At 44.2% G+C, this 26,629-nt stretch overlaps 3 protein-coding genes across 5 annotated transcripts in view; 1 reads left to right on the top strand and 2 right to left on the bottom strand.

The window, feature by feature from the left end:
* Positions 1-4,313, top strand: part of col6a4a (collagen, type VI, alpha 4a) — a 47,054-nt gene extending 42,741 nt beyond the window's left edge. For 2 of the 3 annotated variants that reach the window (XM_065027679.1, XM_065027678.1), the window contains exons 36-39: positions 810-1,475; positions 1,653-1,910; positions 2,626-2,673; positions 3,324-4,313. In XM_065027679.1, the coding sequence (XP_064883751.1) occupies positions 810-1,475; positions 1,653-1,910; positions 2,626-2,673; positions 3,324-3,514 (1,163 nt within the window). In that variant the 3' untranslated portion in view covers positions 3,515-4,313. The remainder of the gene's footprint in view (positions 1-809; positions 1,476-1,652; positions 1,911-2,625; positions 2,674-3,323) is intronic. The other variant, XR_010465729.1, reaches the window with a different exon arrangement.
* A 3,049-nt stretch (positions 4,314-7,362) lies between these two features.
* pik3r4 (phosphoinositide-3-kinase, regulatory subunit 4) lies at positions 7,363-26,611 on the bottom strand. Its single transcript, XM_065027672.1, is given in 21 exon segments — positions 7,363-7,832; positions 8,016-8,136; positions 8,335-8,524; positions 8,625-8,756; positions 8,936-9,147; positions 10,418-10,582; positions 14,554-14,719; positions 14,928-15,150; positions 15,295-15,392; positions 19,081-19,101; positions 19,321-19,522; positions 19,660-19,863; positions 21,605-21,750; positions 21,861-22,034; positions 22,922-23,143; positions 23,268-23,402; positions 23,525-24,005; positions 24,007-24,144; positions 24,273-24,406; positions 24,575-25,318; positions 26,167-26,611. Coding segments are annotated over 20 exon segments (4,053 nt in total). The 5' UTR covers positions 25,293-25,318; positions 26,167-26,611; the 3' UTR covers positions 7,363-7,661.
* On the bottom strand, positions 10,612-13,317 carry LOC135575165 (uncharacterized). Its single transcript, XM_065027677.1, has 2 exons — positions 11,322-13,317; positions 10,612-10,955 (listed from the first exon to the last, which is right to left on the bottom strand). The coding sequence occupies exon 2, from the start codon at positions 10,942-10,944 to the stop codon at positions 10,660-10,662; it is 285 nt and encodes a 94-aa protein (XP_064883749.1). The 5' UTR covers positions 10,945-10,955; positions 11,322-13,317; the 3' UTR covers positions 10,612-10,659.
* Positions 26,612-26,629: the final 18 nt, after the last annotated feature.

Here is a 26,629-nt window from a genome sequence, read left to right as displayed (position 1 = left end):
TGTACTACTACTGATGCCACTGTACTACTACTACTACTACTACTACTGATGCTACTGTAATACTACTAATACTACTACTGCTACCACTGATGCTACTGTACTACTACAGTACTACTACTGATTCTACTGTACTACTACAATACTACTACTGATGCTACTGTACTGCTACTAATACTACTAATACTGATGCTACTGTACTACTACAGTACTACTACTACTACTGATTCTACTGTACTTCTACAGTACTACTACTGATGCTACTGTACTACTACTACTGATGCTACTGTACTACTACTGATGCTACTGTACTACTAATACTATTACTCCTACAGCACTACTGATGCTACTGTACTACTATTACTGATGCTACTGCAGTACTACTGTACTATGACTGTACTACTACTACTGTACTACTGCTACTGTACTACTACTACTACTACTGATGCTACTGCACTACTACTGTACTACTACTACTGATGCTACTGTACTGCTACTGCTACTGTACTACTACTACTACTGCTACTATACTACTACTGCTACTATACTACTACTGTACTACTGATGCTACTGTACTACTACTACTACTGATGCTACTGTACTACTACTGATGCTACTGTACTACTACTGATGCTACTGTACTACTACTGTACTACTACTACTGATGCTACTGCACTACTACAGTACGACTATTACTGAGGCTACTGTACTACTACTACTGATGCTACTGTACTACTACTGCTACTGTACTACTACTACTGATGCTACTCTACTACTATTATCTCTAAGCTGTCGTTCTGTGTGTCCATCAGACCACTGTAAACCAGCCCAGGGGTGTGATTTTACTGACGCTCAGCGGCCCCTGGTGGTGGATATGGACCTGACCCTGGTGGTGGACGGTTCAAGGGAGATCCGGGCCGATCAGTACGCTGGCGTCCAGGAGCTTCTGGGCTCAGTGGTGAAGCAGGTAGCCTGGAGCCCCAAACCCAGCGTGGCTGACGGCCGGGCCAGAGTGGCCCTTCTCCAGACCAGTGGTTCTCTGCTCCCCCAGACTTCCCAGGCCGTCAAGGTAGAGTTTGACCTGCAGAAGTACCACAACCACATTGGTCTACAGACACACCTGAGGAGCATGCAGCAGCAGGGAGGAGTGTCGTCTCTGGGGCAGACCCTGGAGTACGCTCTGAGCAAGGTGTTCCTCAAGGCCACCAGGCCCAGGAAGAGTAGAGTGGTGCTGGCTGTGGTGGGGGCCAAGACAGCCCACTGGGACCAGGCCAAGCTGGCCTACATTTCCCAGAAGGCCAAGTGTCAGGGCGTTTCCCTGTTTGTGATCGCGGTGGGCGACCATTACAACAGCACACAGGTGGAGGAGTTGGCGAGCACGCCGTCAGAGCAGCACCTGCTCCATCTGTGGCACGTGAAGGAGTGGGAGAGAGGCTACGCACAGCGCTTCTTCAGAGCCTTCCTCAGGGTCCTCAGCAGTAAGGAACACTAGCATGCTTCTTCATCTGGTTGTCTCTTGAGGGAGAGATAATTATGCCAGAACACATCATACATTTTAACATTTGCATTTGTATTTATTAGGGATCCCCATTAGCTGCTGCCAAGGCAGTGCTACTGTGTGTCCTAACTCTCTCACTTCTCCCTCACTATTTCAGAGGGAGGGAACAGCTACCCTCCTGCCCATCTCAAACTCAAGTGTGAGCTGATGCTGGGACAGGAACACGGACAGGGACAAGGACAGGCCGAGTGGGATGTGTGGAAAGAGGAAGAGGAGTACACAGATGAGGAGGAGTTCCTGGAGCACACTGGTGTATTTCCGACTCAGATAGCTCTTGACCAGGTTGACACTATAGATGCCTTCTCCAGGGGAGATGGAGCCACTTCACCCCCCCGGCCACAGCCAAACTCTAATGGTAATCAGTAACCCCACATTTATATCAGAACTTCTATTTCTCTCTCTCCCTCACGTTCCCTTGTCTCCCACTGCATGAGTAGTCTCAGTTTGCAACCTCATACTGCATGTCTTCCTCCCCGTTTACAAACCTGCTTGTTCTGCTTTTAGCCCACTGTAAATTGGATGTGGACAGTGACACTAACTGTGGGGACTATGGCCAGCGATGGCACTTTAACAAAACGCTCTGTGCATGCTTGCCTTTTTGGTACAGCGGTTGTGACGCTAACGCCAACCATTTTAGCACGGAAAACGAATGCTTTGAGACATGTGGCACTTCCAGTAAGTCCCCCCAGCCCTCTACTGAACATCATGTGGAGGTCATAGATGTAGAGCTCTGTTAGCCACAACCTGAATTACAACGACTGTTGTGATGTTTGTCAAATGCTGAATCACATAATGCTGCATGAGAAGAGAACACTAGTTGTTCTATTTGCATTCTCAAATCAGGAGGCTTTCAGTTGAGAGAATTCTAATGAGCTGAACCCTTAACATTAGTGACTGTAATATACCTTGTTTAAACAGTATGGCAATTGCAGGTTTGAAATGACAAAAGTTGTGATGCCATTTTTGTCAGTTGTCATGTTGTTTCATGTTGTCGTGTTGTCATGTCAGCTGCGAGGTCATCATTCACAGCACTACGCCAGAGATTTTCTTCTAATGTTATGTGTTCACAGATCACACAACCCTCCTGAGGACAGAGGAAAGTACAGTTCTTAACCAGGGTAAGGACCACATCTCTCTCTAATTTTGTATGCAATAATACATGTGAAAAGACAGCAGGGTCTGTACAATAGTGTAAAAGACATGAGTCTCAACCTTTGGCTTTGTCCTCTCCCCTCTCTCTTTCCTCTCCCCTCTCTCTTTCCTCTCCCCTCTCTCTTTCCTCTCCCCTCTCTCTTTCCTCTCCTCTCCCCTCTCTCTTTCCTCTCCTCTCCCCTCTCTCTTTCCTCTCCTCTCCCCTCTCTCTTTCCTCTCTCTCATCTCCCCTCTCTCTTTCCTCTCCCCTCTCTCTTTCCTCTCCTCTCTCTTTCCTCTCCTCTCTCTTTCCTCTCCCCTCTCTCTTTCCTCTCCCCTCTCTCTTTCCTCTCCCCTCTCTCTTTCCTCTCCTCTCCCTTTCCTTTCCTCTCCTCTCCCCTCTCTCTTTCCTCTCCTCTCCCTTTCCTCTCCCCTCTCTCTTTCCTCTCCTCTCTCCTCTCCCCTCTCTCTTTCCTCTCCTCTCTCCTCTCCTCTCTCTCTTTCCTCTCTCTTTCCTCTCCTCTCCCCTCTCTCTTTCCTCTCTCCCCTTTCTTTTGTTTTTTTTTCTGAATCCTATCCCCTTTTTTTCTATCTCCCATTTCCCTCCTTTGCCCCGTTTCCTCTCCCTCTTCCCCAGATGCATGTTTCTTCAAACAGGACAAGGGAAGTTGTGAGAACTACACTCTGAAGTGGTACTTCGACACGATACAGAGCGAGTGCTCCCGTTTCTGGTATGGCGGCTGTGGCGGCAACGGTAACCGCTTCGAGACGCAGGAGGCTTGCGAAGGCCTCTGTCTGAGGAGGAACTCCACAAATGTAAAACCCTGATTAGAGTGAATTGAAGAAGATCACGCCAGAAACCAGCCAAACAAATGTCTCATTCAAGGTGTGAACATCAAAAACAACACTGTCTGTGTAAATAACTCTGGCCCTTTAGCATTTAGTTGTTCTCCTTTTGGGTAAAAATGGAAATTACTGTAACAGAAGTATGAATATTTCTCTCTTTTATTCAAGTCTGTTCAAGCAGACCTAAGTAACGGATCTGACTCTCAGGCAGTCATGCAACAAACATGCATAAGGGCACTGATGCTTTTGTGAGAATGACTTTAACGCAATGAAATAACCTGTGTTGTCTCTTGTGGCTATTTTCCATCATCACAGATCAACAGCTACCAAACCAACTCAAGCACCAGGCAATGCACTGTTAACTTGGATGTTAACCGTAGATGTAAATTCAGGCTGGATGTCATCCGCTCAGTGTTTGTAAATAGGATTTGTTGCACTGTGTGTCTGTTTCCTCTAACTTGACCATTTTGTTTACATACCCTACATCTCATATGTATAAACTGTACTCGATACCATCTACTCCATCTTGCCTATGCCGTTCTGTACCATCACTCATTCATATATCTTTATCTACATATTCTTTATCCCTTTACACTTGTGTGTATAAGGTAGTAGTTTTGGAATTGTTAGTTAGATTACTCGTTGGTTTTTTCTGCATTGTCAGAACTAGAAGCAAAAGCATTTCGCTACACTCGCATTATCATCTGCTAACCATGTGTATGTGACAAATACATTTGATTTGATTTGGTGCTAAGTGTTGAAAATAAAACTCCACAAATTCCTTAGCGGTCAGTGTATTTTTGATGCTCTTATGACCTTATTCTACTGATATTGATTCTGAATGGATCCTGGGCCGGATGGAGAAATCATAACAATAGCCCAGGCCAATGAAGAGACACACAGATATGTCCAATATTAGAAGGAAATACATGCGTATGTATACATACAGTAAGTTACTCAATACAATTTTCCAGTGGAACACTGACTCACCTAGTGATGAAGATGAAGCCATGGGCTACTCATGGTGATGGCCCATGCACTCGTCGTCGTGGCGATAGCCTATCTCAAGATGAGCTACTTTTTAAAACAGTGCTGCTGTTCACAAAAAAAATGGGAGTTTATTATTTATTTATATTGGTTTTACAGGCTGATTAGTCTTCTTTCAGGTGTATGCATTTGCTTTCCAAACTGTACGTTTTTTCCCCACAATGTTATTTTTTAATCTGCAAAAGGCAAACCTACAGCAGCAACCTACCATAGAAATATAATCCATAGATGGCTGTTCCCATTCAAATCAGGACTGGCAGCTATTGCTAGTACCCATGAGTTTAACAGTCAAATTGCCAGGGTAAGAGATTCCAAAACTCTTCTATGGATTATCTGTCTATGGCCACAACAAGCTGTAACCTATATTTGGTGCATATGCTGCCCAAATTGTGCCCTTCCCGGCTGTAGGCATACCAGTAGCTGCCCAAATTAAGGAAACACTTGAGTAAATGAGGGATACAAAGTATATGTTATGGTGTGGGATGCGTTTTCCTGGCATGGTTTAGGTCCACTTCTAGAATCTATGCCAAGCTGTTCTGGCAGCTCGTGGCCTAACACCCCTATAAAATACTTTATGTTGGTGTGGGCTCCTGTGTTGGATTTCCTTTTTAAAGATTTACATTTTTTATTTGTATTTGTTTTTGCCTCTTGGGCCCAGCCCGACTCACACAAAGAAATGATGTATTAGTCAGTTACCCAATCAAGGCAGGACCCCCCCAGTTACCCATGTGGGCCCCCTACCTCCTCCCCTCATTTGATGATTAGCAGAGCGGCAGCAGGCTGTCTACACTCCTTGAGAGTGGGCTCCTGAATCATCCCATCATTGGCGGTGCCAGTAAAAAAAATACTAAATATATACAGTGGGGCAAAAAAGTATTTAGTCAGCCACCAATTGTGCAAGTTCTCCCACTTAAAAAGATGAGAGGCCTGTAATTTTCATCATAGGTACACTTAAACTATGACAGACAAAATGAGAAAAAAAATTCTCCAGAAAATCACATTGTAGGACCTTTTAATGATTTTATTTGCAAATTATGGTGGAAAATAAGTATTTGGTCAATAACAAAAGTTTATCTCAATACTTTGTTATATACCCTTTGTTGGCAATGACAGAGGTCAAACGTTTTCTGTAAGTCTTCACAAGGTTTTCACACACTGTTGCTGGTATTTTGGCCCATTCCTCCATGCAGATCTCCTCTAGAGCAGTGATGTTTTGGGGCTGTTGCTGGGCAACACGGACTTTCAACACTCTCCAAAGATTTTCTATGGGGTTGAGATCTGGAGACTGGCTAGGCCACTCCAGGACCTTGAAATGCTTCTTACGCAGCCACTCCTTTGTTGTCCGGGCGGTGTGTTTGGCATCATTGTCATGCTGAAAGACCCAGCCACGTTTCATCTTCAATGCCCTTGCTGGTGGAAGAAGGTTTTCACTCAAAATCTCACGATACATGGCCCCATTCATTCTTTCCTTCACACGGATCAGGCGTCCTGGTCCCTTTGCAGAAAAACAGCCCCAAAGCATGATGTTTCCACCCCCATGCTTCACAGTAGGTATGGTGTTCTTTGGATGCAACACAGCATTCTTTGTCCTCCAAACACGACAAGTTGAGTTTTTACCAAAATGTTCTATTTTGATTTGATCTGACCATATGACATTCTCCCAATCTTCTTCTGGATCATCCAAATGCTCTCTAGCAAACTTCAGACGGGCCTGGACATGTACTGGCTTAAGCAGGGGGACACGTCTGGCACTGCAGGATTTGAGTCCCTGGCGGCGTAGTGTGTTACTGATGGTAGGCTTTGTTACTTTGGTCCCACCTCTCTGCAGGTCATTCACTAGGTCCCCCTGTGTGGTTCTGGGATTTTTGTTCACCGTTCTTGAGGTCATTTTGACCCCACGGGGTGAGATCTTGCATGGAGCCCCAGATTGAGGGAGATTATCAGTGGTCTTATATGTCTTCCATTTCCTAATAATTGCTCCCACAGTTGATTTCTTCAAACCAAGCTGCTTACCTACTGCAGATTCAATCTTCCCAGCCTGGTGCAGGTCTACAATTTTGTTTCTGGTGTCCTTTGACAGCTCTTTGGTCTTGGCCATAGTGGAGTTTGGAGTGTGACTGTTTGAGGTTGTGGACAGGTGTCTTTTATACTGATAACAAGTTCAAACAGGTGCCATTAATACAGGTAACGAGTGGAGGACAGAGGAGCCTCTTAAAGAAGTTACAGGTCTGTGAGAGCCGAATCTTGCTTGTTTGTAGGTGACCAAATACTTATTTTCCACCATAATTTGCAAATAAATTCATTAAAAATCCTACAATGTGATTTTCTGGATTTTTTTCCCTGATTTTGTCTGTCATAGTTGAAGTGTACCTATGATAAATTACAGGCCTCTCTCATCTTTTTAAGTGGGAGAACTTGCACAATTGGTTGCTGACTAAACACTTTTTTGCCCGACTGTATAATACTGTATATATTTCCTTATTTTTGCTGCCTATTGGGTCCCCTACGGGCCTGGGTCCAGGGGCTTCAGCCCCAGTAAGCCCCTGCATTAATCCTGCCCTGAATGGATATGTTGTTGTTGTTTTGATATACAAATTAAACTTGCGACAGTCATTGATAACAACTATGGTTTGAGAATGTGGACACTGTTAATGCAAAGAGTTGGTTTAAGTCCTGGTCATGGCCTGGTTTGTTAACGTTTCAACTTTGAGACTATGAGAGAAGACTATAGTGCTCAATAAACACTAAAAACTATAGAGTTCATAATAGCAGTTCATAAAGGGTTCATTCATCATACCAAACTTTATTGACACTTGAGCAGTTTAACATAAACAGATATCAGGCATTGCATAATTGGGACTTCAGTGAATGTCATTACAAACAAAGGGTTAACATCTACTCGTATTTTGCGACAGGATTTCCAGAAGCTTCTCTTATATTAATTAGCTTTAAAATATACTATGTACAAAAGTCTACAACATAGATCAAAACTCTGGGGTGAAGATGTTGAGGACTAGTGTGTGTGGGTGGTTGGGTGTGTGAGTGTGTGTCAGCGAGAGTGCGAGGGCCTGAAAGGAGCAGTTTATTTCCAGACTTTGACGATGCCGTCTCTGGACGAAGTGACGATGAAGCCCTGTGTGGTCTGGAAAGTGGCGATGTCAGTGATGATGTCATGGTGGCCCACGGGGAGGGACTCTGGGCCCCTGCGGGGTGCGTCCTCTGTGGCTCCACTCTTCTGTTTGCTGTGGATCTCCTGACAGGACAGGGAATGTAGGTCAATCTCTACCTGTCTTGTGGTTTCTTATTCATACATGTTTATAACACTGCACATAAATTGCTCTCCCGGGGACAGAAATGATGTATTGAACACCTCATTGTAGGACCAGGTGCTTAGAGGAATACACTGAATACACTGCACCGTCCTATCAGGGCATACCTGTACAACCTCGGTGCCCTCGATGATCTTGCGGCTGTAGAGGACTGAGGGACAGTGCAGCGGTTCATTGGCTCCACCTGCCACGATGTAGGACCTCTCTGGGTAAGCCAAGTCCCAGAACCTGGTAATAACACAGAACACAGTATAGAAATAAGACTTGACTGACAAAACAAACAAGCTAACGCCATCCAACACACTTCTTGGCTAAGCCAAATTGTCAAACACAAACTTAAATGTCATCCGGTAAACATACATGGTCAGAACTGGGTTAAATATATCAGAAGGATGGTTAGTCCAGTCGAGACTATTGCAAACATACCTGATTCTCATGTCGGAGCCGGCTGTGAGGAGGAGGGGGTTCCCGTCTGCAGGGCTGCAGTAGAGCCCATGGACACTGTGGGGGGACGGCTGCATCTCTGAGAGAGGGGGAGCAGAGCTGGCCCACAGCGTGAACTTCCTGTCCCCAGTCTCCATGTCCCACATGGATACCTCATTGTTGCCCTGGACCGCTACAAAACAGCAACAAAACACACAAATAATAGTTTGATTTGCCCCTCAAAGAAAGGTTTTGTTAATAAAGATAAAAAATATGATGACATCGAGTCTCACCAGCAATGACGGAGGATTGGTAGAGCGGGTGCATGAGCAGCCGTCTGATTCGTGCTCGGGTAGGGTGGGAGTGGTTTGAGATGGGGAGCTGGAACCGCATGTCCCAGCATGCCATAGTGCCGTTGCTTGTACCTGTGTGTGGACGAATAAGAATAGGATTCAGTGGACTCCTGATAAGTGCATGTCAGATAAGCCCCTGTTTAAGTTTTCAATGCAGTTTTCAGACGAAATTCATTAAACATTTTGATACACACAACATGCACCACACATGACCCACATCCACCCACGTGCTCACAACAACACCCACGCACCCAGGCAGAGCCAGCACTGGTGCATGTCCACGGTGAAGGAGGTGATGAGGCCCAGGCGGAGGTCGTGGCGGAGGGTCCAGGCGTTGGAGTTGGAGCGCAGGTCCCAGCCCACCAGGGAGCCGTTCACCGTGGCGTAGGCCAGCACAGACTGGGCTCCAGAATTAAAATGGTGGACGTCCACCACGCAGCCGTCATCCTTCTGGTCCAGGAACCTGAGAGGACAGTCGATATAACAGTAAAATGTGGAGTAACTCATTATTACATTGTGGCATCAAAATGATACTGCAGTATTTACTGCATGATAATGATAACTACATGATACTGCAGTATTTACTGCATGATAATGATACCTACATGATACTGCAGTATTTACTGCATGATAATGATAACTACATGATACTGCATGATAATGATAACTAAATGATACTGCAGTATTTACTGCATGATAATGATAACTACATGATACTGCATGATAATGATAACTAAATGATACTGCAGTATTTACTGCATGATAATGATAACTACATGATACTGCATGATAATGATAACTACACGATACTACAGTATTTACTGCATGATAATGATAACTACATGATACTGCAGTATTTACTGCATGATAATGATAACTACATGATACTGCAGTATTTACTGCATGATAATGATAACTACATGATACTGCACGATAATGATAACTAAATGATACTGCAGTATCTACTGCATGATAATGATAACTACATGATACTGCATGATAATGATAACTACATGATACTACAGTATTTACTGCATGATAATGATAACTACATGATACTGCAGTATTTACTGCATGATAATGATAACTACAAGTCCATTGGTGGTGGATGAGGTGAGTTTCCCCCTACTATGTAAAGTTGATTTATTTTTAATTATTTTATTTCACCTTTATTTAACCAGGTAGGCTAGTTGAGAACAAGTTCTCATTTACAACTGCGATCTGGCCAAGATAAAGCAAAGCAGTGCGACACAAACAACAAAACAGAGTTACACATTAAATTAACTAGGGTACAGTCAATAACACAATAAAATAAAAAAGTCTATATACAGTGTGTGTAAATGGCGTGAGGAGGTAGGCAATAAATAGGCCATAGTAGCGAATAATTACAATTTAGCAGATTAACACTGGAGTGATACATGAGCAGATGATGATGTGCAAGTAGAGATACTGGTGTGCAAAAGAGCAGAAAAGTAAATAAAAACAATATGGGGATGAGGTAGGTAGATTGGATGGGCTATTTACAGATGGACTATGTACAGCTGCAGCGATCGGTTAGCTGCTCAGATAGCTGATGTTTAAAGTTAGTGATGGAAATATAAGTCTCCAGCTTCAAAGTGCTTTGTGTACCTCGGTAGAAAAGCGTTATATAAATCCAATAAATAATAATTATATCAACTACAGTAAATAAAACCAACTTTATGCTTGATCAACCCATGATGGATAGTACATACCTGGTCTGAAAGGGGTTCACTTTGGGTGATTTGGGGGGCTTGTTGGCCTCGATGGCCAGGAGCTGGATGGAACCGTTGTCTGAGGCAGCAGCCAGGTAGTGTGACCCCTGACAGAAGGTCAACGTCTTCACGTGGCCCCCAATGCGGGAGTACGTCAGCACTGACCTGTAAGACAGCATCAAAACATTCACACAGGTTGGATTGAGGCCTGTTGTTCATTAGTTTTTCCATCAACGTGTTGGTCATTTATAGCAGACGCTCTTATCCAGAGTGGCGCCCTTATCCAGAGTGACGCCCTTATCCAGAGTGGCGCCCTTATCCAGAGTGGCGCCCTTATCCAGAGTGGCGCCCTTATCCAGAGTGGCGCCCTTATCCAGAGTGGCGCCCTTATCCAGAGTGGCGCCCTTATCCAGAGTGACGCCCTTATCCAGAGTGACGCCCTTATCCAGAGTGACGCCCTTATCCAGAGTGACGCCCTTATCCAGAGTGACGCCCTTATCCAGAGTGACGCCCTTATCCAAGTGCATTCCAAGGAAATCTAAGATGGTCAACACAGGTAGAGCACATCAGTGAAAAGGTGAGCTCCTCCGATGAGCCTCTACTGACTCCCCATCCCGCATGCGGGAGCGTAATCATCGCCTGAAACTAATTAGCATAACGCAACGGACATAAATATCCCTAGAAAATATTGCTATTCATGAAAATCACAAATGAAATATATTGAGACACAGCTTAGCCTTTTGTTAATCACCCTGTCATCTCAGATTTTCAAAATATGCTTTACAGCCAAAGCTAGACAAGCATTTGTGTAAGTTTATCGATAGCCTAGCATAGCATTTTGTCCAGCTAGCAGCAGGTAACTTGGTCACGGAAATCAGAAAAGCAATCAAATTCAATCGTTTACCTTTGATGAGCTTCGGATGTTTTCACTCATGAGACTCCCAGGTAGATAGCCAAAGTTTTTCCCAAAAGATCGCAGTCACGAAAACGGCAAAAAAATATTCCAAATTAGCTCCATAATATCGACAGAAACATGGCAAACATTGTTTATAATCAATCCTCAATGTGTTTTTCTAATATCTATTCGATAATATATCCGTCGGGACAATTAGTTTTTCAGTAGGACCGATTGGAGTAATGGCTACCTCTGTATTTTACGCAAGAGTCACCCTGGGGTCATCAGGTGACCAGTTACGCAATGTAGCCACCTACGGCTATTCTTCAACATAAATGCGTAAAACTACGTCACAATGCTGTAGACACCTTGGGGAATACGTAGAAAGCGTAAGCTGGTTGATGGCACATTCACAGCTCAATAGGAACTCATTGGAACGCAGCGCTTTCAAAATATGGGGCACTTCCGGATTGGATTTTTCTCAGGCTTTCGCCTGCAACATCAGTTCTGTTATACTCACAGACAATATCTTTACAGTTTTCTATCCAAAGCCGTCAATTATATGCATATTCTAGCATCTTGTCCTGACAAAATATCCCGTTTAAAACGGGAACGTTTTTTTTCCAAAAATGAAAATACTGCCCTTAGAGTCGCAACAGGTTTTAATACACTTCCATATACAGTGCCTTCAGAAAGTACTCACGCCCTTTGACTTTTTTCACATTTTGTTGTGATACAGCCTGAATGAATTCTGAATGAAAAGCTGAAATGTCTTGAGTGATGAGTATTTCTGTCTGTAATAAATCCCTTTTGTGGGGAAAAACTCATTCCGATTGGCAGGACCTGTCTCCCCAATGGATGGGCCTGGCTCCCAAGTAGGTGGACCTATGCCCTCCCAGGCCCACTCATGGCTCCACCCCTTCCCAGTCATGTGAAATGCCATTCTGTACCATCACTCATTAATATATTTTTATGTACATATTCCTCATCCCTTTACACTTGTGTATATAAGATAGTTGTTGTGAAATTGTTAGGTTAGATTACTCGTTGGTTATTACTGCATTGTTGGAACTAGAAGCACAAGCATTTCGCTACACTCACATTAACATCTGCTAACCATGTGTATGTGACAAATAAAATTTGATTTGATTTGAAATTGGCAGGAAATAGTAATGAATGCTCATGAAATATACTATCATGTGCACATATCAGCACATTAATCTCTTAAGTGATCATATTTTATGTAAAATTATCTGAGAGGAACTAAAAATATCTAAAGAAATGTGTTTATGTGGAGGCTAACCTTAACACCAAAGGTTTTTTGCAGCTTGTCCACTAGTGGGAACTTAAACATAACTGTCAACAAAATATCTAATTGGTTTAGAATAAAAAAAGTTAAGAACATAACAACCAGATTAATTAGTTGAAACATTAAATCATTAAATCTTCTGACCCACTAGAATTGTGATACAGTGAATTTTAAGTGAAATAATCTGACTGTAAACAATTGTTTGAAAAATTACTTGCGTCATGCAACTTTGCAAAAGTATAGTTTGGTTTCAGCGTAGCCTAGTGTTTTGAGCGTTGCACTAGTAACCGAAAGATTGCAAGATCAAATCCCCGAGCTGACAAGGTACAAATCTGTCGTTCTGCCCCTGAACAAGGCAGTTAACCCACTGTTCCTAGGCAGTCATTGAAAATAAGATTTTGTTCTTAACTGATTTGCCTGGTAAAATAAAAAATAAATAAACACACACACAAACCAATCTGGACCTACCATCTACACACACACCAATCTGGAACTGCCATCACTCTACACACACACCAATCTGGAACTGCCATCACTCTACACATGCAGAGAAAGTCTCAAGATCCTTTGGAAGAACACTTCTAAAATACAACCCCTTCCACCATATGCTTCCACCCCAATGATGGTCTAACCCACCCCAATGATGGTCTAACCCACCCCAATGATGGTCTAACCCACCCCAATGATGGTCTAAGCCACCCCAATGATGGTCTAAGCCTAACCCACCCCAATGATGGTCTAACCCACCCTAACCCACCCCAATGATGGTCTAACCCACCCCAATGATGGTCTAACCCACCCCAATGATGGTCTAACCCACCCCAATGATGGTCTAAGTCTAACCCACCCCAATGATGGTCTAACCCACCCCAATGATGGTCTAACCCACCCCAATGATGGTCTAACCCACCCCAATGATGGTCTAAGTCTAACCCACCCCAATGATGGTCTAACCCACCCCACCCCAATGATGGTCTAAGTCTATGATGGTCTAAGTCTAACCCACCCCAATGATGGTCTAAGTCTAACCCACCCCAATGATGGTCTAACCCACCCCAATGATGGTCTAACCCACCCCAATGATGGTCTAAGTCTAAACCACCCCAATGATGGTCTAAGTCTAACCCACCCCAATGATGGTCTAACCCAGAGCCACTCCTTAAAGCTGTGATCTGCATAAGGTGAAGCAGCACCCCTGGTGGCCGCAGGCACGTTTGTTATTGTTTTTAAATGTGGCAGAGGAGCATCCTGCATCGTGGTGAACAAAAATCCCAGTACATAATCTGCTGTTCTGTCGCACGTTCAATGATGTGCAAAATATGGTTGAAGTAACGTCTTTGTTGTTGTGATACTGCGAGCGGACGTGTCAGTTTCACCGCTACAGATTCCAGCTTTAGCTAAACTGGAGCTGGTTAGTTATTGGTTATTACTTGGTTAACTGGTTGGTTGCTACTAGGTTAACTGGTTGGCACTTTGTTGTTGTTTTTAAATGTGGCAGAGGAGCATCCTGCAGGTTAACTGGTTGGTTATTGGTTATTCTGTCGCACGTTAATGATTGCATTGGTTGGTTACTTGGTTAACTGGTTGGTTATTGGTTGCTACTAGGTTAACTGGTTGGTTGCTACTAGGTTAACTGGTTAGTTATTGGTTATTACTTGGTTAACTGGTTGGTTGCTACTAGGTTAACTGGTTGGTTGTTGTTTACTACTTGGTTAACTGGTTGGTTATTGGTTGCTACTAGGTTAACTGGTTGGTTATTGGTTGATTACTTGGTTAACTGGTTGGTTATTGGTTACTACTTGGTTAACTGGTTGGTTGCTGGTTATTACTTGGTTAACTGGTTGGTTGTTGTTTACTACTTGGTTAACTGGTTGATTGTTGGTTATTACTTGGTTAACTGGTTGGTTATTGGTTACTATTTGGTTGGCGTACCTGGTGGTAGTGGTTTTGCCCTCCATCTTCTGGCTGTCCCAGACCTTGACGGTGCCGTCGTTGGAGGCCGTGGCGAAGATGGAGTGCTCGTCTGACACACGGATACGGTTGACAGCAGACTTGTGCTCATGGAGGTGGGCCACTAGAAGACCCTTAGGGTGCCACCCTGCAGAGCAAAACAACAACACAATGTGGATGTGGAGGGGCCCTGACTAACCCTACTGCTTGTTGACATTTCTGCTGTGCTTAGTCCAAATTGGCAAGAAACACACCTCTAGTGGTATATTCAACAATATAATGACCAAAAAAGAATACATTGTGGAGTCAATAGTTTGACTTTATTTTATTTTTACAGGGACATGGCACTACTTTACCTGGCGGAGGCGGACGACTCTCCCATTCAGCGCTCTCCATCATCTGCTTGGCCATGCGCTCTGCGCTGCACTGCTCCCTTTTCTGCTGCACCAGATGTTGAAGCTCCGCCTTGCACGTGTTGAGACGACGCTGATAGGTTGAGACTGCGCCTGCAGACTGCCCCACAGGGACACCAAGGGAGGCTGTGGTCTTCCTGGTCTGAGTCCCCGCCCCTTCAGGCACCTGGTGGAGTACACAGAGATAGAAGGTAGACTACCAGAGTGGACCAGGCTATAAAATAAATCAATTAGTATATCAATCAATAGATCATTCAACCCTCGTCCCCGCTTATTCTTAGCAGACATCATAGGTTAACCCCTTATGTACCGCAGGGAGCTGTGGTGCCGTAGCCGCTGACTCCTGAGAGCCAAACATGCTCTTCCACTCTTCATTCATGTTGGAGTCCTGTTTGGTGTGTTTCCGGGCTGAAGACAGAAAGAGAAATACAGAAAAAGCTAAGAAACACTAGTTAAGAAGCATTCAGCACTGGAGGTCAAAAGCTTGGGGACTGTTGGATTAAATAGCCATTACAGTTTTTCTCAGTCGCTTTGGTGCATTTCTTAGATCAAAAGTGCAATTCTTGATACTACTTGTACAAATTCCAAATCATCTAGTCACTTGTGCACATCATTAAAGCAATTTCTTATTCCTTTTGAACAAATTGCAATTGATAATGTACAAGTGTCAGCTTTTTTCCACATTATCAATTGCTCATGTCATGTTGATCAAAATATAGTAGATGGTTCTCTGTTGAATAGTCTTACCCCTCAAAACATCTAGGCATTAGTTCCTTGCATAAGCCATTACATGCAAAATTGTTGAACTATTTGTCATAAACTGTCAAGCATAGTTTTACACATTTCTATTAGACCTTTTGTACAAAAACATGAATTGATGAATCGTGCAGGTGAAATTGACCCTCACTCATGAAGGAATGTAAAGTGTTAGTTCAACCAACAATCAACCAGTTGTCTAAATTGCTCAAAGTTGCATCTCATGAAGAATCAATTGGCAAGCATATATAGACAGACCACAACACAGAGTTGCAATTTTCCAATAATGGATGGACCAGGAAACGAACAGGGTCAACAGCCAAGAGGAGGAAGAAGAGGAGCAAGGATGCGTGGTGGAAGGCAAAACAGAGGAAGAGGCAGAAGAGGACATAGGCGCATATCTAATGACATAAGGGCCACTATTGTAGACCATGTTGTCAATCATGGCCTTACAATGGCTGAGACGGGTCGAAGGGTGCAGACGAATATTGGGAGATCAACCGTGTCCTCAATAGTTCAAACGTTTCAAAGAGAGAACAGGTATGTCCACCAATGTACACTGCACTGTTACTGTATATACGCAGTATACTGTATACTTCCTACAATGCTTCATATTACGGTAGTCCACTTGTATTTCACAGCATACAGAAATATACTCTATACAGATACATACTGCACCTTACATGCACCCACCTGTATGTTTTACAGTAAAATGTGTGTTCGCATAGTTTTTGTCTATGTGAAAGTGTGCGATGCATCACTGCATTTCCCCACATAGGACTGCAAGATTACCTCAAACCGGTGGCAGAGGACGCCTTTTCACACCTCAACAGGAGGAGGCTATTTGCACCATGGTCCGAGTAAAAATGCCATGAGACTCAGGGAAATGACTAAGGACCATTATAGAAGACAACGATGTCTTTGAAAACATCCATACGGTTAGCATCTCAACCATCGACAGGGTGCTGCATAGAAACCAGATGAGTATGAAACAGCTGTACCGTGTACCATTCCAAAGGAATGAGGACAGAGTTAAGGAGCTACGGTACCAGTATGTACAGGTAAAACATATATCTATGCAACTACTTTACAGCAACATTTTATAGTGATACATAGTACAGTAAACATAAACTGCACACATTTCCATTGCTGTGGAAGGAACATGCAATATATGTACATTTTATGTCACTCTTCCTTACCAAAACAAATTCAACTGTGTGTTCTGGGATATAGCGTATAATGGAGTTGGAATCAAGTGAACCCTCTCACAACTTTGTATACGTGGATGAGGCTGGCTTCAACCTGACCAAATGCAGAAGGCTGGGTCGGAATATCATCGGTCACAGAGCTACTGTGGATTTGCCAGGCCAACTGGGAGGAAATATCACCATGTGTGCTGCTATTTCGGAGCATGGTGTCCTAACCCATATCCACCTTATAGGGCCATACAACACCCAGCATCTACTCAACTTTTTAGAGACTCTCTACAGGGCTCTCATCCCTGATGATGAGAGGGGTCTGCTTAGAGAGGATTTGCCAAAGTATGTGGTCATTTGTGATAATGTGAGTTTCCATCGATCAAACATCATAAGGCAATGGTTTGTGACCCACCCGAGGATGCTCATAGAATTCCTCCCACCTTCTTCACCATTCCTTAATCCAATTGAGTAGTTATTTTCAACATGGAGGTGGAAGGTGTACGATCGTCAGCCACACACACAGATGACCCTGCTGGCTGCAATGGATGCAGCATGTGAGGACATCACAGTAGAAGCCTGCAGAGGATGGGTTAAGGCATTCCAAAAGATTCTTTCCACGTTGCATTGGAAGGGAAAATATCCGGTGTGATGTGGATGAGAATATGTGGGCCGACAGACAGGAACGTCTGGATGTGTAGAGACAGCACAGCAGTGCTGCGGGCAAAGTTGTGCCTTAGGGGTGGTTTCCTGTGTTTCTTTCTAATTTAGTTTTTTTTTCCTTTGTGCCCCTTGGGTTGTCCAGTCTCTTTCAATCAATAACCCACATACAGTAATATGTAAATAGTACTGTTGAAATTGATATATGCCATAGAAGTGCAGCCTTGTGCATTTTCAATACAGTAACTGTCATCCAAACTGTAGCCTAAGTTTACATCAGGTAATACTGTCAAAGTACACAGTTACATTGACAACATGCCTAAACATTTTGACGACCTTGTTCGTGAACAATGACTCAATGACTTATCATTCTGATGACACTGACATGATCATTGGCATGAATATTTACTTTTGAGAGATGTACTAAAGATTTTTAGTGACTGACTAGCTTTAGAAACATATAGATTGTATATTGCAGTTTGTACAAATAGTTCTGAGAAATGCACTTATTATTTTGCACATGTTACGGATGATGTGAAAAATGCACCAAAGCGACTGAGAAAAACTGTAAGTTGAAGGGGACTCCCTATTTTCAGCTCTTCCAATAAGCCATGGAGAAGCACTACGGTTTCAAACATCTAATGAAAATACTAACGGGAGACGGCAGGCATTAAAAGGTGTTGAAGGCCAATGCAGATACAACAGGTTTTAAGACCACCAGACTACGTGAAGCCGTTGGGAGCTGGGAGATATGCTAATCACAGGACATGTTATAGTGAGTAGTTAAATGAGTCACCAGCAGCAGTCCAACACTCCAAAAGGACAGTTCCATGCGATTGAAACATACCAGCTGCAACACACAGTTACTTTTAGCCCATGGTAAATTGTGTCAGACAAGCTACTAACAGTGCCTATGAAAAAAACACTCCAAAACGCCAAACAGGTTAGATGTTAATATACTGTACCTGTTATCCTATGGCGTAGATACACAACACAATCTTTCAGTATGTCCTTGAATAAATACTTTCTATTGAATACCATGGAGTCTAGACCCATATGGGATTTAACTGGTATAGTATTACTTAAACAGACTAAGGGCCTTAGATCCATTGTTTACACTACTGCCAGAGAGCACACACGCTTTTTTAACAAATGTGATTTGCCCTAGGGGGAGTCTGCCTGGTATGTTATGGTAAGACCAGGCTGACATTTTATTTGACTACAGGGAAAAGAAGATGTTTGTGTGCTGCCGCAGGAATAGCCAAATAAAGGCTTGAACTGAACACTAACATGTCCTGCTCTGTCGTGTGTAGACAGCCACAGAGGTCATGAGAAAATGTGAAAACTCTGCTTGTCCTGATGCAGTTTAACCCATCTAGTGAATTAAATGTAATGAGGCGATGTGGGTAATCTGGGGAAATGATGTCTGTATGGGATTATTTGTTATGCACATCATTACAGGCTAAACCACACCAGCAATATACCAGATGCTGTGGCGATGAAGTCTGCAAACAGAAATTACAGGTCATTGATATCAAACATGGGGAAAATATAACAACTATAAATCAACCTATCCAATCTTTTCAGTGTTTACACACTAGTGTTTTTTTCTTCTTCAATAATTGGGAATTGGGGTGTCTGTGTAAATGCAGCCTTTGGGTTTGTGTACCCCTCTGCTATTACAGGGGTGTACTTTGACCACCAGGTGTCAGTGGAGTCCCTACCTCTCTTGTCCTCTGCCTCCTGTTTAGGTTTGACCAGGTCCACCTGGCGTCCCATGATGCCCAGCGTGGCCAGGTCAATGACCCCGCTCTGGACTGCCTCCCCCAGGTGGCTCTGGTCTCCCATGTTGGCCTTGGCCTTGTTGGACTTGAGCATGAAGTCCTTCAGTGCAAGCAGCTTGTCCTCTTCAGCCTCCGTCATCCCCTAGAATTAACAATTATCACCATCGTTGTGATCATCATCATCATCATCATAACAATAATGGTCAAACGTTGTGCATTATATGGAAACATTACATTTCACATCCATGTAATGTTGAGACATCACCCCCGCCCTCTGACCTGGGAGAGCAGTTTCTTAAGCAGCTGGGCAATGGCGGGGTCCTCCGGAATGGGGCATTCTGGGAGTGAGCCGCTGCGCTTCTTCTGCCGCAGCAGCAGGTGGCGGAAGAGGCTGGCGATGTCTTTGGAGCGCAGGGAGTAGTCGAAGATGGAGCGGCTCACTGGCTCCTTCAGCACACTCAGAAGTACTATCTCTTTATCAATCTGAGAGGAAACACAGCCTCATTTAACATAGCACAGTATCACACCATAACATAACATAGCACAGTATCACACAGTATCACACCATAACACAGCATAGCACAGTACACCATAACATAGCATAGTACAGTACACCATAACACAGCATAGTACAGTACACCATAACATAACATAGCACAGAACACCATAGCATAGCATAGTACAGTATACCATAACACAGCATAGTACAGTACACCATAACATAGCACAGAACACCATAGCATAGCATAGTACAGTACACCATAACACAGCATAGCACAGTACACCATAACATAGCATAGCATAGCAGTACAGTATACCATAACATAGCACAGAACACCATAGCATAGCATAGTACAGTATACCATAACACAGCATAGCACAGTACACCATAACATAGCACAGAACACCATAGCATAGCATAGTACAGTATACCATAACATAGCACAGAACACCATAGCATAGCATAGTACAGTATACCATAACACAGCATAGCACAGTACACCATAACATAGCATAGTACAGTACACCATAACATAGCACAGAACACCATAGCATAGTATAGTACAGTATACCATAACACAGCATAGTATAGTACACCTTATCATAGCACAGTACACCATAGCATAGCACAGTACACCATAACACAGCACAGTACACCATAACATAGCACACCATAGTATAGCACACCATAACATAGCATAGTACAGCACACCATAACATAGCACAGTACAACATAGCATAGTACACCATAACATAGTATAGCACACCATAACATAGCACACCATAGTATAGCACACCATAACATAGCATAGTACAGCACACCATAACATAGCACAGTACAACATAGCATAGTATACACTAACATAGTATAGCACACCATAACATAACATAGCATAGTACACCATAACATAGTACAGTACACCATAACATAGCATAGTACACCATAACACAGCACACCATAACACAGCACAGTACACAATGAACATAGCACACCATAGTATAGCACACCATAACATAGCATAGTACAGCACACCATAACAGAGCATAGTACAGCACACCATAACATAGCACAGTACAACATAGCATAGTATACACTAACATAGTATAGCACACCATAACATAACATAGTATAGCACACCATAACATAACATAGCATAGTACACCATAACATAGTACAGTACACCATATCATAGCACAGTACATCACACAATAATATAGCACAGTACACAATAACATAGCACAGTTTAACATAGCACAGTATAACATAGCATAGTATACACTAACATAGCATACCATACCATAACACAGCACACCATAGCACAGCAGACCATAACCCAGCATAGCACAGCATAACATAGCACAGCACACCATGACATAGCACAGCAGACCATAACCTAGCATAGCACAGCATAACATAGCGAAGCACAGCACACCATAACATAGCACAGTACAACACAACATAGCACAGTACAACACACCATAACATAGCACCTCATAACATAGCGAAGTACAGCACGCCATAGACTAGCATAGTACACCATAACATAGCATAGCACAGACCAGCACACCATAACATAGCACAATACAGCACACCATAACCAAGCATAGCAAAGTACAGCACACCATAGAATAGCACCACGTAACATAATTTAATAAGAGTCTGGGAGATTCTTTCAAGGTGTTACACGTGAAGATGGTAAGTGAGCGTGTGTGGAAGTCTTACCTGTATGATGGGCTGGGTGATGAAGGGGTTGAGGTGAGGCATCAGTTTGCAGTAGACGTCTGCTATGTTGAGATGCTGGGCCACCACGGTGATGAAGCCCACCGCCCCGTAGCGGATCCACAGGTTGGGGTGGCACAGGAATGGGGCTTTCAAAATAAGGGGAAAAGTTCATCACAAAAAGTGCCTTTTATACATAGTATAGTAACAACATTATCCTTCTCCTGCCGTCTCTAAGCTCCTCTCTACCCCATCTCACCGATGTCACTGACAAACTCGTAGATGTGTGGTTTCTGCAGCAGGCCCAGCTGGCACATGCAGGTGAGAGAGTTGAGGGCCTTGTAGATGACAAACTCCTCCGCATCACTCAGACCCTGCTGCAGGAGGGGCTTCAGGATGGATGAGCTCTGCCAGCCCACGTACGCCGCCACACCTGGAGGAAATGGAGAGAGAGAGATGGAAAGAGATGGAACGAGAGGGAGAGAGTGAGAGAGATGGGAAGAGAGAGAGATGGAAAGAGATGGAAAGAGAGGGAGATGGAAAGAGAGGGAGAGAGATGGAAAGAGAGAGAGATGGAAAGAGAGGGAGAGAGATGGAAAGAGAGAGAGAGATGGAAAGAGATGGAAAGAGAGGGATAGAGATGGAAAGAGAGGGATAGAGATGGAAAGAGAGAGAGAGAGATGGAAAGAGAGAGAGAGAGATGGAAAGAGAGGGAGAGAGATGGAAAGAGAGGGAGAGATGGAAAGAGAGGGAGAGATGGAAAGAGAGAGAGATGGAAAGAGAGAGAGAGAGATGGGAGAGAGATGGAAAGAGAGGGAGAGAGATGGAGAGAGAGATGGAAAGAGAGGGAGAGAGAGAGAGAGAGATGGAAAGAGAGAGAGAGATGGAAAGAGAGGGAGAGAGATGGAAAGAGAGAGAGAGATGGAAAGAGAGAGAGAGAGATGGAAAGAGAGAGAGAGATGGAAAGAGAGAGAGAGATGGAAAGAGAGATGGAAAGAGAGGGAGAGAGATGGAAAGAGGGAGAGAGATGGAGAGAGATGGAAAGAGAGGGAGAGAGATGGAAAGAGAGGGAGAGAGATGGAAAGAGATGGAAAGAGGGAGAGTAAAAGATAAAAATAAAAGACAGAGACCAAGAGGAAGTGGGGAGGAGGGGGAGGCAGGGAGAGAGTGGAAAGCGAAAGACGGGTCATTGAAGAGAAAATACATTCTAGGATCTCTATATCTCGGAGACTTCCTGCATGTTCACATCCAGCTTGTCCATTAGCATATTTGAGTGATTAAGTGTGGGCACCGTGTCTGTGGCACAGTCCTGCCCCTTACCCACGATGCTGTCGAAGAAGGCTCCCCGGAGGTGCCAGTCATTCTTGTCGTTCAGGAATGTGATCATGTGGGACAGGAGCACGTCGTTGGCCTTCTGCCGGCCGAAGAAGACGCAGAGCCGCGTGATGCCATTCTCCATCAGAGACTGCTTGACGATGTTCTCAGAGTCGCTCAGTAACGTAACCACCTTCTGCTGCACCATCTCATGAAGCGCCTGCAGCTCTGTCAGGAGGAACAGGAAGTCAGAACAGAATATAATTTCGGGTGCGGCATTCAGTATCCATGTTTCGGTGATAAACCTCTACCTCCAATCTGATATTTGAGAGAGAGGAGGCCTTAAAATTACCAGAGTCATAGTTCTCGTTGGGGTGGAGGGTCTCCTCTGTGTCCTCCCCATTCAAGTCGTGCTCCATATTCAGGTTATTCTCCTGAACGAGCTCTAAAAAACGCAAAGCTGTCTCAGCCAGGTGGGCTATGTTCTCTGAGAAAAGGAGAGAGGTGAATGGATAGGCATTACAAACAACATAAATACTGTCAACCTTTGGACAATTAAGTGTGTAATCATATTTAGAGCGACCCGTGGTCATTGTCAGCCCAACTGACCTGCGTATGCCAGCCTGACGATGGTGGCGTCGTCCTGCGCCAGGTGGGCGATGCCTGGCAGGATGTACTCTGGGTAGATGTTGACATCGTTACGGGGAACCTCCTTCACCAGCGCCAGCACCTTGGCTAGGGTGCGCACGGCCTGGGCCCTAACCCGTGGCGCCAGGTCACTGCAGAAGTGCAGCAGGTATGGCGTGATGCGGTCCAGCAGCGTCTCCACCCTGAGGCGGCCCGCCAGGTGCAGCACCAGCTCCAGAGCGGCCAGCTTAGAGTCGCACGAACGCAGCGTCTGGAGGCAGGAGGTGATGACAGACACCAGCACCACCAGACCCTGCTCCTCCTTGGTCGACACCACACTCGACTCCTGGTCCCCCTTCTCAGGCTTCTCCGTCGACCCACCTGACCCTCCCCCGCGGAGGTTATGGAGGATGTTATCCAGGTCCTTGCGGATGACCAGCACACGCTCGTCTGCCGACTGGAAAGGTCTCCTTGGCAAACTGGGCCATGTAGGGCTGCAGAAAGGTATAGAAGATGTCTGGGAAGGCGTTACCTCTCTGCTGCTTCAGGTACTCCTCCGCAGTCAGACGCTTCTCCGGCTCCCGCTGCACCATCTGGGCCACCTAGGAGGGGAAAATAGGGTTTTGGTGGTTACCAGGAGACAGCGGTACACTTAACAATTGGTGCTCAGGATGAATTTAGTATTTCACAAGAACATCTTCACGTGAAGATAAAACATATAGACTATTACTAGTTCTCTGATGTAATGGTCTTCTATTTTCATGAGAACATGCTCTGTCTGGAAGTGTCCTTTGCGATACGCCAGAAGTTGGGAGAGATCAAACAGTGGTACTCCCTCTGTGAAGAGTTCTGCGATCACACAACCTAAAAAACACATGAAATAACAGCCAGGGAAGGGGAATGTACATTAGATGTTTAAACACTCTCAATGTCGATCATACAACTACTCGTAATTGGACGAGTCCATGGCATCCACTTATCTCTCTCTCTATTGCCCCTAAACAGAAAATATCTTTCAGCTATGAAAGTTACCTGCTGAGAAGATATCCATTGCCTGTTTGAGCTCTCCCCTGCTCCTCTGGCTGTTGCTGGTGAGGTCCACCAGAGGGGTATTCTGGTCGCTCTCTGTGGTGAACATACTCCCATCCACAAACCTCTCGGGGGCGATGTAACATGTCCTCCGTCGAGACGTGTCAAAGAAGTAATTAAAGTCTGCTGGGTTGTCCTCAGGCAGATAGGTGGGCTTGAAGCTGGCAAAGTCTGTGAGCAGCACCCAGTTCCAGCTGGTCACCATCACGTTTTCTGTCTTGATGTCACCGTGGCGCACGCCCGATTTGTGCGCCTGGTCTACGGCGGTGAGGATCTGGAAGGCTAGCCAGCGCTTCTCCACATTGTTGAGGAAGGGTCGCGTGCTGATGCGATCGTACAAGTTGTCCCGGACATACTGGCGGAAGAGGATGGCTGCTTTCTCAGTGAGGGAGGCCTTCTGGAAGGGCAGGCAGTTCTGGCACGAGTGCAGTCTGATCTTTAGCTCCTCCAGCTCCTGCTTGTAGCTGGTGAGAGGTAGAGATGGGTCCTGGATGGCAAACACCTTCACCACCACCAGGCCTTCCCTGTGCTTGGCGCGGGCCACCTTAAAGAAGCGCGTGCTGCCCAGGCTCTTGTCGTACTCGTGATCATGGATGTCAGAGAAGTAGCTGTCGACAGATAGGATCTGGGCAGGAGCGATCCCTGCCAGCTGATTCCCCATGGTTCTGCTTCACTCTGACCAGGGTCCTGGGTTGACATAGACATGAACAATCAAAAATAAGAAAAACTAAAACAAATTCAATGATCGTAACAGTTTGTGAATGGCTCTCAGATCAGCCAATACAACCTAAAGTAATTTCCCACCTATTGCATAATTAAGCAATAAGGCCCGAGGCGGTGTGGTATATGGCCAATATACCATTGCAAAGGGCTGTTCTTATGCAAGACGCAAAGCAGAGTGCCTGGATACAGCCCTTAGCTGTGGGATGTTGGTCATATTCCACAAACACCCAAAGTGTCTTATTGCTATTATAAAATACTTACAAACATAATTAGAACAGTAAAAATAAATGTTTTGTAATATCCATGGTATATGGTCTCTCATACGCACGGCTGAATGCTGTTTTAGCCAATCAGCCTCCAGTATCCAAACTAACCGGCTCAAAATAAACAATACACCTAGCCGGAAACCCTTCCCATACAATAACAATTGATTTGCTACACAGTTACAGAGAGCAACCACAAAGGTGGGCTATCAAATCCAATTGTATTTGTCACATACCCGCAATAACATTGCTAAACATGTTTATGTATAACAACAACAACGGTATGTATGAATGTAAATAGCACAGCTAGGTAAATAATAACTGTGGTTTACAGTACTGGCTACAAATTGATATCTAGTTAGCTGCTTTCAAACTCGTTAAGTGCTACTTACTCTGCCATGAAAATGGGATCAAATGCATTGCCTCATCATGTAAGGACCGTACACTGTGATGATGACAGTGCAATAACATGCGCATGAATGTCAGTCTACTAAACAAAGAAAAAAAATGCATAAAAACCGAATAGTACATACAGTTTGATATACTTACAACACAAATGGAACACAGAATGCACGTGACGTTGATGAAATTACAGTGCAGGGTATTGTTTACCAGATGGTTGAGATGCGGTGTAGTGCTGTTTGGCTTCGTATCTGGTTAGCATCTAGCTAACTTCATCGGTTCTAATATGTCATCCCCATGCATTTTGCTAAGACGACTCAATTTGAAAAAATATATAAATTGAGCCTCAAGATTTAGCTTATTCCGTGGGTTCAGCTGACAGTTGAAGGAAAGTAGCATTTCCTGTAAAATCCAATAAGATAAAAAAATATATATATAATATCCCTCCGCAGGATGCATAGACACGTAAACAAGCGTCACTTCCGGTTCTAGATTTCACTTTCAAAACATAAACTAGATGCGAAAGCATATGTGAGAAGCCTAACGTTACATGTTTTTTTGTTTGATGCTTTCGTCTGAGAAGTTGCCTAATGTCAATGAACGAGAAAAA

This window comes from Oncorhynchus nerka, linkage group LG14, assembly GCF_034236695.1.
Source record: "Oncorhynchus nerka isolate Pitt River linkage group LG14, Oner_Uvic_2.0, whole genome shotgun sequence".
Taxonomy (NCBI): domain Eukaryota; kingdom Metazoa; phylum Chordata; class Actinopteri; order Salmoniformes; family Salmonidae; genus Oncorhynchus; species Oncorhynchus nerka.
The sequence above is the reverse complement of the archived record's forward strand: the minus strand, read 5'-3'. Positions and strand labels throughout refer to the sequence as shown.